At 38.1% G+C, this 14,790-nt stretch overlaps 1 protein-coding gene across 2 annotated transcripts in view; it reads right to left on the bottom strand.

The window, feature by feature from the left end:
- Positions 1–1,181: 1,181 nt before the first annotated feature.
- The window catches only part of LOC135202054 (uncharacterized), a 27,452-nt gene continuing 13,843 nt past the window's right edge, over positions 1,182–14,790 (bottom strand). Inside the window, exons 4-6 of one of the 2 annotated variants that reach the window (XM_064231320.1) lie at positions 11,286–11,631; positions 8,697–8,929; positions 1,724–1,862 (exon numbers count right to left, since the gene is read on the bottom strand). In XM_064231320.1, coding sequence (XP_064087390.1) covers positions 8,718–8,929; positions 11,286–11,631 — 558 coding nt within the window. In that variant the 3' untranslated portion in view covers positions 1,724–1,862; positions 8,697–8,717. Of the gene's footprint in view, positions 1,863–8,696; positions 8,930–11,285; positions 11,632–14,790 lie in introns of both variants that reach the window. The other variant, XM_064231321.1, reaches the window with a different exon arrangement.

Genomic DNA, 14,790 nt, shown 5'->3' with positions numbered 1-14,790 from the left:
AGATTATAGTCTGCAGATCATGAAAATAGGTCAATGTCACCCCAAAAACTGACACAGACGCAAGATATTCCCATGAGAATATTAATTTGGCTGGCAGTCATCTTTCTGAAAATAATATGCGTCTGTTTCAAGTTCAAGAGAAAAATCGAAATTTTCTGATAAATTCATCTAGGTAAAGAGTTACCAGGTTTTGAAACATATCATCACAATGGCACTTATGCAGTCTGAATATATTAGGGCATCTTGGTAACACAGGGTATGGCCCATTTCATTATTACATGAATTTTCACGCTTTCTCTAGTACCATATTTCATTTGGTTATTGTTTTCTACTCAAAATAATGTAATTGATTCATGGAATGCATTCTTTTGATTGTTTTCTATTATAAAGTTTTATTTCTAAAAAATCCCATTTTGACAATCTCTACAAAAGTACATACTTTAAATTTTTCAGTTCTCTGTCAAATGTTTACCATAAACAAAAATACTTGAATTACTTTTCTATTCTTGCTATAAGACTACAAAACTTAAGTTAACTGGCAATTTGAGTACACATAAATATATGAGTATTTCTGTAGCACTGTAATTTTATAAGAATTCATATTCTCCTAAAGCAGGCGAGATATTCCATCCTTACTCTTTTAAAAGGTCAGGAATACCACCACCAATCCTTCTAAAAGAAAGGGAGGGATACAATCTCCAATCTTTGTAAAAGGAAGTGAGGGGTACAACCCTTTAGCCTTCTAAAAGGTGATACTTCCTATACTCTTTTAAAAGGTGAGTGATACTACCAAATAACCTTCTGTGAGAAGGTGAAGGATATCACACTTAATTCTTCCATGAGAAGGTGAGGGAGATACCACCCAATTCTTTTAAAGGCCAGGGATACCACCCTAATCTTTTAAGAGAAGACATAGGATACCACCCCAATGTTTTAAGACATGGGGTACCACACTAATCTTTGAAGAGAAGACATGGGATACCAACCCATTCTTTTAAAAGACACGGGGTACCACCCCTATCTTTTAAAAGAAGACACGGGATATCACCTCTACTTTTTTAAAGGTAGGATGCCACCCTTAATACTTTCAAGAGAAATTTGGGGATATCACCCATACCTTTCAGAGAAAGGAATGGATACCACAATTACTCTTTTTTTTAAGTTTTACAATTTGTGATATGTTCCTCCTGATGTTCAAAATATGACGGGTGATACCACCTATTATCTTTTAAAAGGAGGCAGGGGATACCAACCAGACTTGGCACTGACCAAACTAGAATACCACTTTCAGTATTTAATACCATGACTTCTGTAAACTTTTACTTATCCAGTTTTTCACATAGAGAAAAGAATGGAAATTCTCCATTTTAACAACACAATTTCTATAAACTTTCATTCTGTTCAAGTTTTCTACATAGAGAAAAGAATGGAAATTCTCCATTTTAATAATGCAATTTTTTTTAAAAAACTTTCACTGATCCAGTTTTCTGCATAAAGAAAAGTATGGAAATTTTCTATTTTAATAACACAATTTTTTAAAACTTTCACTTGTCCAGTTTTCCACATAGAGAGAAGAATGGAAATTCTCTATTTTCACAACACAATTTCTATAAACTTTCACTGGTCCAGTTTTCCACATAACGAAAAGAGTGGAAATTCTCCAAAACATAATTTGGGAAAATTGATATTAATCGGCGAACGGTTTCCCTTCTCTCAACCTCTTGAGTTTTTCCCTCAGTATCTCCATCTTGAGGTTGTGCTCCTGTTGCTCCATGTGTTGCTGCTGCTGCCGGAGTGACAGCTCGGCCTCCAAGACTCTCATCCTCATAGCTCCTTCCTGACGCAGTTGTTGAAGTCTGTGTCTGATAACAGGGGGAATAAATTAATCAGATGGATCTATTTTCATGTTATAAAAATGCCTGAAAAGAGAGATATGTATTCTATGTTCATAGCAGACCGGTTTTACGCCAATAAAATTGTTCTAGAAACGATGTTAGGACCTTAACACGACTTAATTTTTGTAGCTTTATAATATCACCTCCCCCCCCACCCCCAGTATATTCATGTTATAAAAATGCCTGAAAAGAGAGATATGTGTATTCTATGCTGGTAGCAGACGGGTTTTACGAACAAAAAAAAATTGTTCTAGGAATGCTGGGACCTTAACACGACTTAATTTTTGTAGCTTTATATCACACCCCACCCCCAACCCCCCTACCTGGGAAGGTTCTTAATGGTGCTATTATTAACTATTCCAGTTCTAGAATAGGGAAAAGGTGGCTCGTGCTTTATCCTTCTCCTACGGTGTAAAATTTGTAGTTTCATTCAATGGTCTTGTAAACGTGCGAACAAAGACATTTTTCGTATAAGCTACACAATTGACAAAAGTAGACGAACAACCTCCCTGTAATTTTGAAGAATAATTCTTCGACAGATATAAGCTGTCAATAGCCCTCGTTTTGAAAAAAGAAACGCACTTTTTATGTGGCCTAATTAAAAGGCTAATTTCCTTTCAAACACGCATCATTTGTCGTGTACTGTTCAAAAAAAATAAATAAAAATATAGCGCATTCAATCCAGGCGTTAGCTACTTATAGAACTTCGGTTATACGAGACATGGCTGCGCTTCTTTTAGTAACGTTACGAAATTGTACCTTTTCCCGTTGTTGAGTCGAATATACAATTTAGCCCAAAGACCAAGCACTGGGACCTATGAGGTCATTCAGCGCTGAAATGGAAATTAACAGTAAAAGGTTTGAAAGGTGTAAAGCAGTTGCACTAAGAATCAAGTACTATTAGGAGAAAGGTGGGAAGTAAGATGAAGAAAGAGAATAGGAAAGGAGGTACAGTAAAAGGAACAAAAGTGATTGCAGCCAGGGGCCGAGGGCACGCTGCAAAGAACCTTAAGTAATGCCTACAGTGCACCGCATGAGGTCCAGTGACGGCACTACCCCCCGTCCTTTTACTGTTGTTACTTTTAGTTTTGTGTCCATTCACAGAGGAAAACTTAATTTCGGATCTTGTCTAGATAGTGAGGCCACCCCCCCCCCCCCCCCCCACCCCCCCCCGGGTTTGAACCCGGTATATGTATCCACCTTTGCGAAGCGTTAGTACAAGCCTGTTAGGGATTACTATTGAAACATAAAACAAATAAAAGACTGTAAATATTAGTCCTACATAACGACAACCGAAAACACTTGCGGTTCACTATCTGGGAAAAATCCCTCAAATCTATAGAAATTTAAATGTTTTGATATCCAGGACGATATTCTAAGAAACGGCAGATTTTGAGAAACCGTTTTATTGATTTTTCTTTGTTTACGTAAATACGGTTTTATACTTACAAAGCCTTAAATTAAAATAGGAGACAGCAAACATTGGTTTGGTTTAATCCGGGATGCAATATGCCTGCATCTCCCCCTCCCCCCCCCCCACCCCCCCCCCCCCCCCTTAAATGGAGACTTCGCGGAGATAAGGGAAAAAAGGAAGCAAGGGGAGAATTCCAAATGAGTCAGGGATAAAACAATCGTAAAGAAAATGAAAAGAAGAATACCTTGTGAAATCATTTTTTAACAGAATTTACCATATTTAAAATATTATCACTGCTGTTGCATTTCATCATTGCTAAAATGACTGTGGCCGCTGCTATAATTACCAGTAATATGTGTCAATAACGTTGGTATTGAAGTCTAATATTATAGTTATTTCTTATTACCTCTGATCTTTCATCAGTACTAAAATGTGTTTTTGTTCATGGCATTAACGTAACGTACTACTACTACTACTACTACAACTACTACTCTACTACTACAACTCTACTCTACTACTACTACTAACTACTACTAATAATAATAATAATAATAATAATAATGGTGCTATGACTTGAAACTGCTGTGCTTGACATTTGTTACGCTTTATATGGGCCATTTGTTGTGTTATTATGATTTATTATTGCCTACCATATCAAATCCCTTGCTAGATATTGTTAAGAGTATATTTATAAGCGTTCAGAGTATTCTCTACCCGAAAGTAAATATATGGATGTAACATTCAGCCAGGCCATTATTTCTTGGCGTGCATTAAGAGAATGACATTGCAAAATATAATCTCCCCCTCTATTTGGCTTAAGTGAGGGCTCGCCACTCCCCTCCGATCTGGTTTTGTGGAACGGGGGGGTGGGGGAGGGGAGGAAGTGGGGACAGTAAGGGGATAGGAGAGGGTAAGTGGTGGCAGCAAAATCTGGGAGAACGAAAGACAAAACCCTACCCCCCCCCTCCCCCCAGAAGTAAACCCCTTGGGGAAAAGGGGGACTTGTATACATGTTCACCAAAGGGAGGTAGGGAGGTTTTCTTTCAGCCTCCCTCCTTACCCCGCCCCCCCCCCCCCCCCCCCCCCCATTTCCCCTTCCTCCTCCCCTTGCCAATTCACTTCCTTCACTTCTCCTTCTCCTCCTCCTCTTCCCTTTCCCTTTTTTTTTTTTTTTTTTTTCTTCCCATCCCCCTCACTTCCATCATGCTCAAATGGTGGGGAATTTTGAAGGGGATAAGCCACTGCCGTAATCCCCCCAAGTCAAATGGCTTCCATAAACAAGTCTGTGAGGATACTTGGTAATGAGAACACCCAAATTACATTCATAAACAATTCAGGTTTTGCAGAAATGCACGAAGAGCAAGAGCGAGAGATGTGCGCGCGCATGCGCATACAAACGGGATGGGGGTCAGTGTAATAATAATAACAATGGTAATAGAGGTAGTCGTAGTAATAGTAACAGTGCATTAAATTTTAATGGCAGTCGTGTATACACTCGCCGTCAAATGGCAAATAATTTTCTTCCAGCGTCATTTATCATTAAATTCATTATATGCATCGCGGTTGTATTCGACATAAATGACGTTTATTTCACCGTCGATACCTTAAAATAATTATAAAATATAACACCGGTAACAACAATAGGAGAAAGTTGACAGTAAGTTGACTGATTGAATATCCATCCCTTAATAATTACCCACTCCTTCCATATACTGTACTGGGTCTTTAAATACCTATGACAACCAGTACAGTATATGGAAGGAGTGGGTAATTATTAAGGAATGGATATTCAATAGTAGTAGCAAATTATTAATATTTTTTTTTAATGGCAGATCACTTGAACTATGAAAATATCTGTATTATGTAATACAACACACACACACACACACCCCACACACATATATATATATATATATATATATATAATATTATATATATATATATATATATATATAATACACACTTAAAAAATCACAGATGTACGTGACTGCATTAAGTAAGCGAATACCACAGGAAAATGAGTCAGAAATCCAAGCGCTTTCGTCTTTACTAAGACATTTTCAAGGAACGTTCCTTGACAATGTCTTAGTAAAGACGACGAAAGCACTTCGATTTCTGACTATCATTTTCCCAGTGTATTCGCTTTATAGAATATATATATATAGATATATAATATATTATATATCTATATATATATATATAGAGATAATGAAGCATGTGTGCGTGTATGAGAGAGAGAGAGTGAGAGAGAGAGAGAGACGAGAGAGGAGACGAGAGAGAGAAAGAGAGATTGTTACTGCTCACCGTGGATAAATATATCCATGGGATAAACAAAGCATTGTAAATCTGTCGCTTTTCAGAGATCAGTCGAGGCTCAATGTATTGCAACGATCGAGTGACTTCACTAAAAAAATATAACCAAGTTGCAGAAAAGATTAATGCGAAAAGAAAATACCCAACATAAGAAAAAAAAGTATATCTTAGTATAACCAAACAACTAAGCTGATTAACAGCTCTTCTAGGGCTGGCCCAAAGGATTAAATCATTTTTACGTGGCTAGGAACCAATAGGTTACCTAACTACGGGACCTACAGCTCATTGTGGGATCTGAACCACATTATATCGAGAAAAGAATTTCTAATCACCAGAAACAAATTCCTCTAGTTCCATGTTGGCAGAGCGGGGAATCGAACTCGGGACTACCGAATTGGTAGGCGAGCACGTGACCTACTCGTCGAACAACAATAAGAGAGGCCCTCAAAGCGATGCAAGCAAGATGAAATGTAAAGCTATAATTGTCTGTACCTTGGATTTGTTGCTTTTAACACTCGGAAACTTTGAGCTGTAACTTGGAATTTTTAACTTAATAAAACGACTGTATCACATTACGTAAGGCTATTGTCTGAATGAGGGTCCTTTTATAAGTGTATATAATGAAAGTACGTCGTCCTCGAATCTTAAAAGCATTTGCTGAGGGCAGTTAACGAATACCTTGAGTTCATTTGTTATGATTGATCACACAAAACTATCGCAAATTCTTATTTAACTAACTTGATATTTTATGACGTGTTATAAATAATCACGATTACAGTTATAATTCAAGAAACGAATCACTTGTTCCAGTTTAATTAACTTTTGGGTCGTCAAGACATCATATTCCTATTACCATCGCAACTATTGATATATTTATCCTTTATTAGATAAATGCCACTTAAGATGTGTAATAAAAATCCATTTATTTGGATAAAAATTGAATCATAATACTCATTATTATTATTATTATTATTATTTCTTGATAGTATGGGTCCAGTTTCACGTATTTAACCTTTACTATGTAAAGGCCTCTTAAAATATATTACGTAATAAGATTCCCTTTCTTCGGAAAAACTTAATCATAATTCAATATTATTATTATTATGATTATTATTTTTTTTTTTGCTCTATCACAGTCCTCCAATTCGACTGGGTGGTATTTATAGTGTGGGGTTCCGGGTTGCATCCTAAGCCTCCTTAGGAGTCCATCACTTTTCTTACTATGTGTGCCGTTTCTAGGATCACACTTCTTCTGCATGAGTCCTGGAGCTACTTCAGCCTCTAGTTTTTCTTTTTCTAGATTCCTTTTCAGGGATCTTGGGGATCGTGCCTAGTGCTCCTATGATTATGGGTACGATTTCCACTGGCATATCCATATCCTTCGTTATTTCTATTTTCAGATCTTGATACTTATCCACTTTTTCCCTCTCTTTCTCTTCAACTCTGGTGTCCCATGGTATTGCGACATCAATGAATGATACTTCTTCTGACTTTGTCAATCAACGTCACGTCTGGTCTGTTTGCCAACGTATCACCTATCCGTTCTGATACCATAGTCCCAGAGGATCTTTACCTGATCGTTTTCTATCACTCCCTCAGGTTGGTGCTCGTACCACTTATTACTGCAAGGTAGCTGATGTTTCTTGCACAGGCTCCAGTGGAGGGCTTTTGCCACTGAATCATGCCTCTTTTTGTACTGGTTCTGTGCAAGTGCCGGGCATTTCGCTTGCTATGTGGTTTATGGTTTCATTTTTCGTATCACACTTCCTACATAAGGGAAAGATGTTATTTCCGTCTATCGTTCTTTGAACATATCTGGTTCTTAGGGCCTGATCTTGTGCCGCTGTTATCATTCCTTCAGTTTCCTTCTTTAGCTCTCCCCTCTGTAGCCACTGCCATGTGTCATCGCTGGCTAGTTCTTTAGTCTGTCTCATGTATTGTCCGTGCATTGGTTTGTTGTGCCAGTCCTCTGTTCTGTCTGTCATTCTCCTGTCTCTGTATATTTCTGGGTCTTCGTCTACTTTTATTAGTCCTTCTTCCCATGCACTCTTTAGCCACTCGTCTTCACTGGTTTCAGATATTGCCCCAGTGCTCTGTTTTCGATGTTGACGCAGTCCTCTATACTTAGTAGTCCTCTCCCTCCTTTCTTTCGTGTTATGTATAGTCTGTCCGTATTTGCTCTTGGGTGTAGTGCTTTGTGTATTGTCATATGTTTCCTAGTTTTCTGATCTATGCTGCAGAGTTCTGCCTTCGTCCATTCCACCTATTCCTGCGCTGTATCTGATTATGGCACTGCCCATGTGTTTAGGCTTTTATCATATTTCCGACGTTGAGTTTTGACTTGAGTATCGCCTTGAGTCTCTGCATATATTCTTTCCTGATCGTGTCCTTCATCTCTTGGTGTTTTATATCCCCTCCTTCTATTATTCTAGGTATTGTATCCTGTCTCATCTATGCGTTTGATGTTGCTCCCATCTGGTAGCTTTATCCCTTCAGTTCTCGTTACTTTGCCTTTTTGTATGTTGACTAAGGCGCATTTTTCTATTCCAAACTCCATCCTGATGTCCCCAGATACAATCCTTACAGTCTGGATTAGGGTATCTATTTCCTTGATGCTCTTACCATACAGCTTGATGTCGTCCATGAACATCAGATGGTTGATTCTGTTGCCTTTATTATTATTATTATTATTATTATTATTATTATTATTATTATTATTATTATTATTGTTTTTATTTATTTATTATTATTATTTTATTTATTTATTTATTTATCACACTCTTCTGCACGAGTCCTGGAGCTACTTCAGCCTCTAGTTTTTCTAGATTCCTTTTCAGGGATCTTGGGATCGTGCCTAGTGTTCCTATGATGATTCTGATGATGATGATGATGATTATTGGAAAAAATCTAATTTATTATTATTATCATTGGGCAAAACAAATCTAATAAATAAGCAAAAGAAAGCACGGTAAAAAGCACTACCGTTTAAATTACCATACAAATTCACAGCAAACCGCAAACCACAGGCACACCACTTTAGTCGTACGTATCCCACACTCCTTATATTAACTTACTGGTGAATTTCTCGTTCCCTCTTATTGGCAATGGCGTGTCTGTCCATCGAGGAACCCATTTCGATCTTGTTTCCATTCTTCCTGGCTTTTCTCCGGTGGTGGTTCGGCGACCAGTAGGAGTCGTCTTCGTCGGAAGACACGTTGTCGTACTTGTGCTTGACGCTTGGCGAGCTGCTGCCTGAGTGCAGCTGCGCTTCTACGGGGAGTGGGGAGGACCCGGTCCAAGCCTGAGCCTAAGGAAAGAAAGGCAGATAAATATGGTGTTATGTGTGAACACACGTGTCATATTAAGAAAAAGAGACAAGCAAATGATGGGTAATATGTATATATGTGACAGTAACTATGTGAAATCCAGGCAATTTGTGAAGTGAGCACGGAAAAACAGATTCATTTACACTGTTTCGCCGTGTATAATACTACTACACTATAGTAGATTCACATCACCCGCGATGTAATGTCTAGGCCAGTCCCTTATTACCTTAGGAGAGATGGAATATGTATCCTGCCTATGTGATCTCTCTCTCTCTCGAGAGAGAGTTTCCAGCCCTGTGATTGGCTTATCAACAGCCTAATCAGGAGCGTCGTAAGGACTGGTATAGAGATAAAAAAATGTCCCAATTGCATTTGATTCCCAGGACTAGTACTGTACTCTAGCTACGAATTTAAAGTAATATATGCCATGTGTATGTATGCTAATGTTTTTACGAAATATATATATGTACACATATACCTATATACGTAAAATTGTACATTACGCAACTCGAAAAATGTACAGCAAAGTTTAAGTAGTATAATGTTTTGATCTCCATGCTTTGCTTTTGTACCGACGACTGGAGGGAGGCGACAGACAATCCTCTTATTACTGTGACCCTTGGCAGTCACTTCCTTTAATCATCCATACACGAGGAAATTTTTCCAAATCTACCAAATTGTCACCCTTTTTCCTGAAACGTTTGAACGAGTTTAAGAAAATATGGCAGCAGTGCTAACCACCATCGAGTCTCAACCTTTTGTAGCCAGAGTATAGATAAGGCGAAACGCATTTGACACCCCCCCACCCCCCACGGGGGCTATAATTCTTCCAAACCTTCTAGTCGTTTTGGGCAGGTATTAATATTATTGCATATTAATAACTCCTGAAATGTTTTTGTACTCTGTAAAAATATTAACATGTTTTTTCTTGAAACGTGGCACAAATTTTGAGCTACGTTGCCAGTTTTCCTAGAGGACTCAGGGCCGAGTTAAGCTCCCCTCGGGTCATGTAGAAGCAAGGAGGGTCAAGTTAAGCTGCCCTTGGGTCATGCAGAAGTAATGTTGGCTTTGGTAGAGGTCGACATGATTCATATGCAGTACATATGCAAAGATACTGATTTTTTTACATATATATATTTGCGTTATATAAGATGTGCAATAAAGAATAAGCGTAAACACAATTTTTTAAAAAGTAAACGTTAACTTAAAATATACGAAAATGGCGAGTACAATAACAAAAAGAATCTTTACAAACTTAAATAGTTCATGAATGTGTACAGAAATATAAATATGATTACAGAATGATCTCTGATACTTTTACTACAAAAGAGGAAAAAATAAACATCAACTACATACATAGTATAAGTGTGTGCGTGTGTGTGTATAGTAGTAAACACGGCGAAACTGTAGATGAGTCAGTTTCGCCGTGTTTAGTATTAGCCAAGGTCTAGAGAGTACTCTCTAGACCTTGGTACGATAGTAGATTCACATCAACCGTGCATTTGACATCTAGGCCAGTCTCTTACGACGCTCATGATTGGCTGTTGATAAGCCAATGACAGGGCTGGAACAGGAGAGATGGAACATACATCTTGCCTATGTGAACTCTCGAGATAGACTGAGTTTCCAGCCCTGTCATTGGCTTATTAACAGCCAATCAGGAGCGTCGTAAGGGACTGGCCTAGACATCAAATGCACGGCTGATGTGAATCTACTATAGTCCTCAGCGATCAATGATCCTAAGCGAATTGGTCACACAAATTCCCTGGGGATTTTGTGACTTCTCTGATATCACATATTTACTGTATCATGTACGTACTTATATCATATAATAAGGGAAAGGCAATTTAAACGAATTATGAATGATATCGTTAAGTCTTTAGCACTGACATATCAGGATGGGGTTACTAGTGCCATATTCGGCCTTTAGGTTCTTCAAAGGGCTTCTATTGGCGTTCAGTAACTCAGTAATCAAAGTAGAGCACTAAACACATCAGGGAAGAAGGCAAAATCTCCTTCGAAAAATAAATACAAACATCTGAGTACATTTTCATTGTGAAGGCTTAGGAACAAGTGTTAAAAATGAAGCAGGTAGTTGAATAATTTAGTAATTAGTTTAAAAGTAAAATGCTGGCATCACTTCTGAGTCCTATTAACAATCTGAGAGGGTGAATAAGCGAATAAACGAAAAAATTAAACATATTCCGACATAATTCTCTTCTTAAAAATGCATTTATACTACTATCTTTAATGGGCTATTTATATTACTGAAGAAAAACCATTTGACAAAGTAATTAAAGTTACGAAGAAGAAAAATACAACAATAATTATAACTACCATATCGTTCAGGCGAAGGAGACCTGCTGTAGGATTCCTCCTGCTTGATCACCTTCCCATGGACCTTCTTTTGTTTTGACCTTGACCGCAAGGTCGAGCAAGGTCCTGTCTCTTGCGCTGGCGGAGGAGGGTAGGGCTCGAGCGGCAACACAGGAGTGATTTCCCCAGCGCTGTAGGCTTCGTGTTCCCTTTTGATAACCGTCAGAAGTGGCGTCAGAAGGCTGCTAGGATGTCTCTCTCCTTCAGTAGCGATTGGCTTGGAGGGTGAAGGTACAGCTTCACACGTCGAGGTGGAGGATTCGCCCTCACAGTCTAGCCCCCCGGTCATTTTCGAGGGGGAGCGATCCTGATTGAGTGGAAAATAATGAATGGTTGGAAAAGCAGTTTTTTCAAGCATCACAGTACGCAACATTCCTGAATTGAAAGACTGAAAGACCCCAGTATATATATTCTACAGCACTAACACGGTAAATGCAAACTTGACCAGTACCGTTTCCATAACTGCTTGCTTGTACGAGGAGTCACACTCATTCCCTTCCCACGTCAGGTGTCGCGTCCAAACGATTGTTTAAAGTAACCCAGCTTTTTAAAATGTTGTATCACTACTTACTTTATTTGCATGTCAGTAATGAAACTTTTACTAGGACACATGTTTATCACTACTTAATCTGTTTGTCTGTCAGTAAAATGACCATTTCAAGAAGTGGTTCATTGCTGCATTTTAGTGTTAAGTACCAGTCTCTAAACTCCTCCCCATTTCTTGTCTCCTTGAGGCCAACTGGAGGTATATTACGACACAAAGAATGAGTTTCATCTCTCTTGGTACAGAATGGTCTCCAAGACACGCTGAGGCAATCTGACAATTAGTTATGGCAATATTGTATCATTACTATCGTCGGTGATCCACTTGAATCTGACAATCTCTGAGACAAGTACACCTGCTGGTTTGGGTAAAGTAGGCTTAGGCCAGCACGGTCCCTTGCCTAAGTTGGGATAGTGCCGAAGGGTGTCAGAGGAATGGTGTAGACTTCTTGACGCTTCCAACCAGAAATGGAATATACATACTGTCATTGCATTTATGGCTAATAATGGAAAGGTGTTAACTGACCCTACATTTAGGCAAATACGAGCTTCACAGGGCTTCCTAGGATAGATTGGGTCCGTTTACTGGCGATACAAGTTTAAAACAGGCAGATTTGATACAAAATTATGAAATAGAGTTCAAGCGATATAACCTCGTAATTACAATGGCATTATCGTAAGTGGTAATTTCTCTGAAATGTGGTCAAGATGATGCAGTCTTTTGAAGTGAGGTAAAAAGGGATGATATCCTATCACATAATTTTGTATTTTGCTGGTGGTCTTTTGTTATATAGTAATTGTTTGTATTCCTCCCACCTTAATACAGACTTAATACAAATACCACATCTATGTGAAAAATATCATTCACAAGCTTGATATACTTTTAGTACTGCTAGTTATCAGTTTCACTGGTTCCTGTGTATCCACGAGTATCTGTAAACAGTTTCAGAATACCCGGTATAAAGTTATAGTACACAGAGCAGTAGCATTGCTGGGTTCAGTCGCCTCCATAGCACTCAGTTCATTAGTTGTATATGTGCTGGGAACGCAGTTTTTGACAGCATGTCACATACACGAGCAAAGTATTATCCGTCAAATAAAGGGATTTTTGAATAATAGTCAGCAGTTGTATGTCGTGGACGATGCAATCAAACTATCACATTGCCGAAACACGGCTACATACTTGCGTATATGAAAATACGACTACGTAAACATAAGTGCATTATGAAATCATACACATACCTACACGTGCATTCACCACTTTTGTCCTTTTCATATTCTGACACTTGAGCTATTTGTGTAACTCCCACCCAACCCCCTCCCCTTACATTAGATATAGTAGTCTTTCAGTCCACAAAAAGTACGTTCTCAATTTATACATGCACGTGGAATGTACATTTAGTTTACAGCACACGCCCACACATATACACACACCTACACTCTCTCACACACAAAGCATCCTGCTGGATTCCGTCAAATTAAATAAAACCGGAAAATAAACTTTTTTGTGTTTTTTATAAATGCACAAACTATGAAAACCCAAACTCCCATAAATAAACCCCGAAATTAAAAACTCGGGGAAAAAGCCATTTCCGAAGTGGAGGCTCATAAAGAAGAATTTCAAATTACATTATAATATAAAAAAGCCAACAACATATATTCGAGTGCCAGTGATGTTTATTGCGTTGAGTATTGAACAGCATAATGAATGTTGTGCAGTGGTCCTTCCTATTGCCCTCTCTCTCTCTCTCTCTCTCTCTCTCTCATCTCTCTCTCTCTCTCTCTCTCTCTCTCTCTCTGGGGGCCCTTCATGTCAAAATGATTCCTAAAAGGTCAGGATCTTTTTGTTCCAACCTAGTTTTGAACCCATAATACAATTCGTCATGTTTACAGGGGGATTACCTTAACATTCTTACTTTAGATAGAAAAAAAAGTGGGGCTTTAGAGATCAAATAAATGACAAGGCCGACTCTTTGTCAGTTTATTGTAATGGCGATGGAGACACGGAACGAAGGATTATTGTAACATCGAGGTAAAATGTCAATGGACAACAGTCACCGGTTGGCTCGATTGGGTGAATAATATTTTCTCATATCTCGTAAAGCTTTGGATATGATATGGATTTTTTTTATTATTACCGTTCAACTTTTGATGCAATATGAATTTTTTATTTTTATTTTACCGTCAAGCTATGGATAAGCATTTGCCGCCTTTTATTATCAAGCTTTGGATAAGTATTTTTCGCTTTCACTATCATGCTTTGGATTAACATTTTCGCTTTCACTATCATGCTTTGGATAAGCACTTTTTCCCTTTTACTTTCATGCTTTGGATAAGCATTTTATCCCTTTTAAACAACAAGCGTTGGATAAGCATTTTCCCTTTTACAATCAACCATAGGATAAGCTTTTTTTACCCATTTCCATCAAGCTGTGGATAAGCATATCCTTTTACACTAAGCTTTGGATGAGCATTTTTTTTCTATTACCATCAAGCTTTGGATGAGCATTTTTTTCTATTACCATCAAGCTTTGGATAAGCCATTTTTTTCTATTACCATCAAGCTTTGGATGAGCATTTTTTTTCTTTCTAGCGGCATCAAGCTTTGGATAAGCATTTTTTCCTGATTACCACCAAGCTGGATAAAGGCATTTTTTCCATATTACCACAAGCTTTTGGATAAGCATGTTTTTCATATAACTATCAAGCTTTGGATAAACATTTTTTACCTATTATCACCAAGCTTTGGATAAGCATTTTTTCCTATAACTATCAAGCTTTGGATAAGCATTTTTTTCTCTTTTGCCATCAATCTTTGGAGGAGCCTTTTTCGTCTTGTATCATTAAGCTTTGGATATTTTTTCCTCTTTGACAGTTAAGCTTTGAATATGCAATTTGATCTACTTTACCGCCAAGCTGGGAT

This window comes from Macrobrachium nipponense, chromosome 30 (assembly GCF_015104395.2).
Source record: "Macrobrachium nipponense isolate FS-2020 chromosome 30, ASM1510439v2, whole genome shotgun sequence".
NCBI classification, from domain to species: domain Eukaryota; kingdom Metazoa; phylum Arthropoda; class Malacostraca; order Decapoda; family Palaemonidae; genus Macrobrachium; species Macrobrachium nipponense.
Note: the sequence above shows the minus strand (reverse complement) of the source record. Positions and strands in the feature narration are given on the sequence as shown.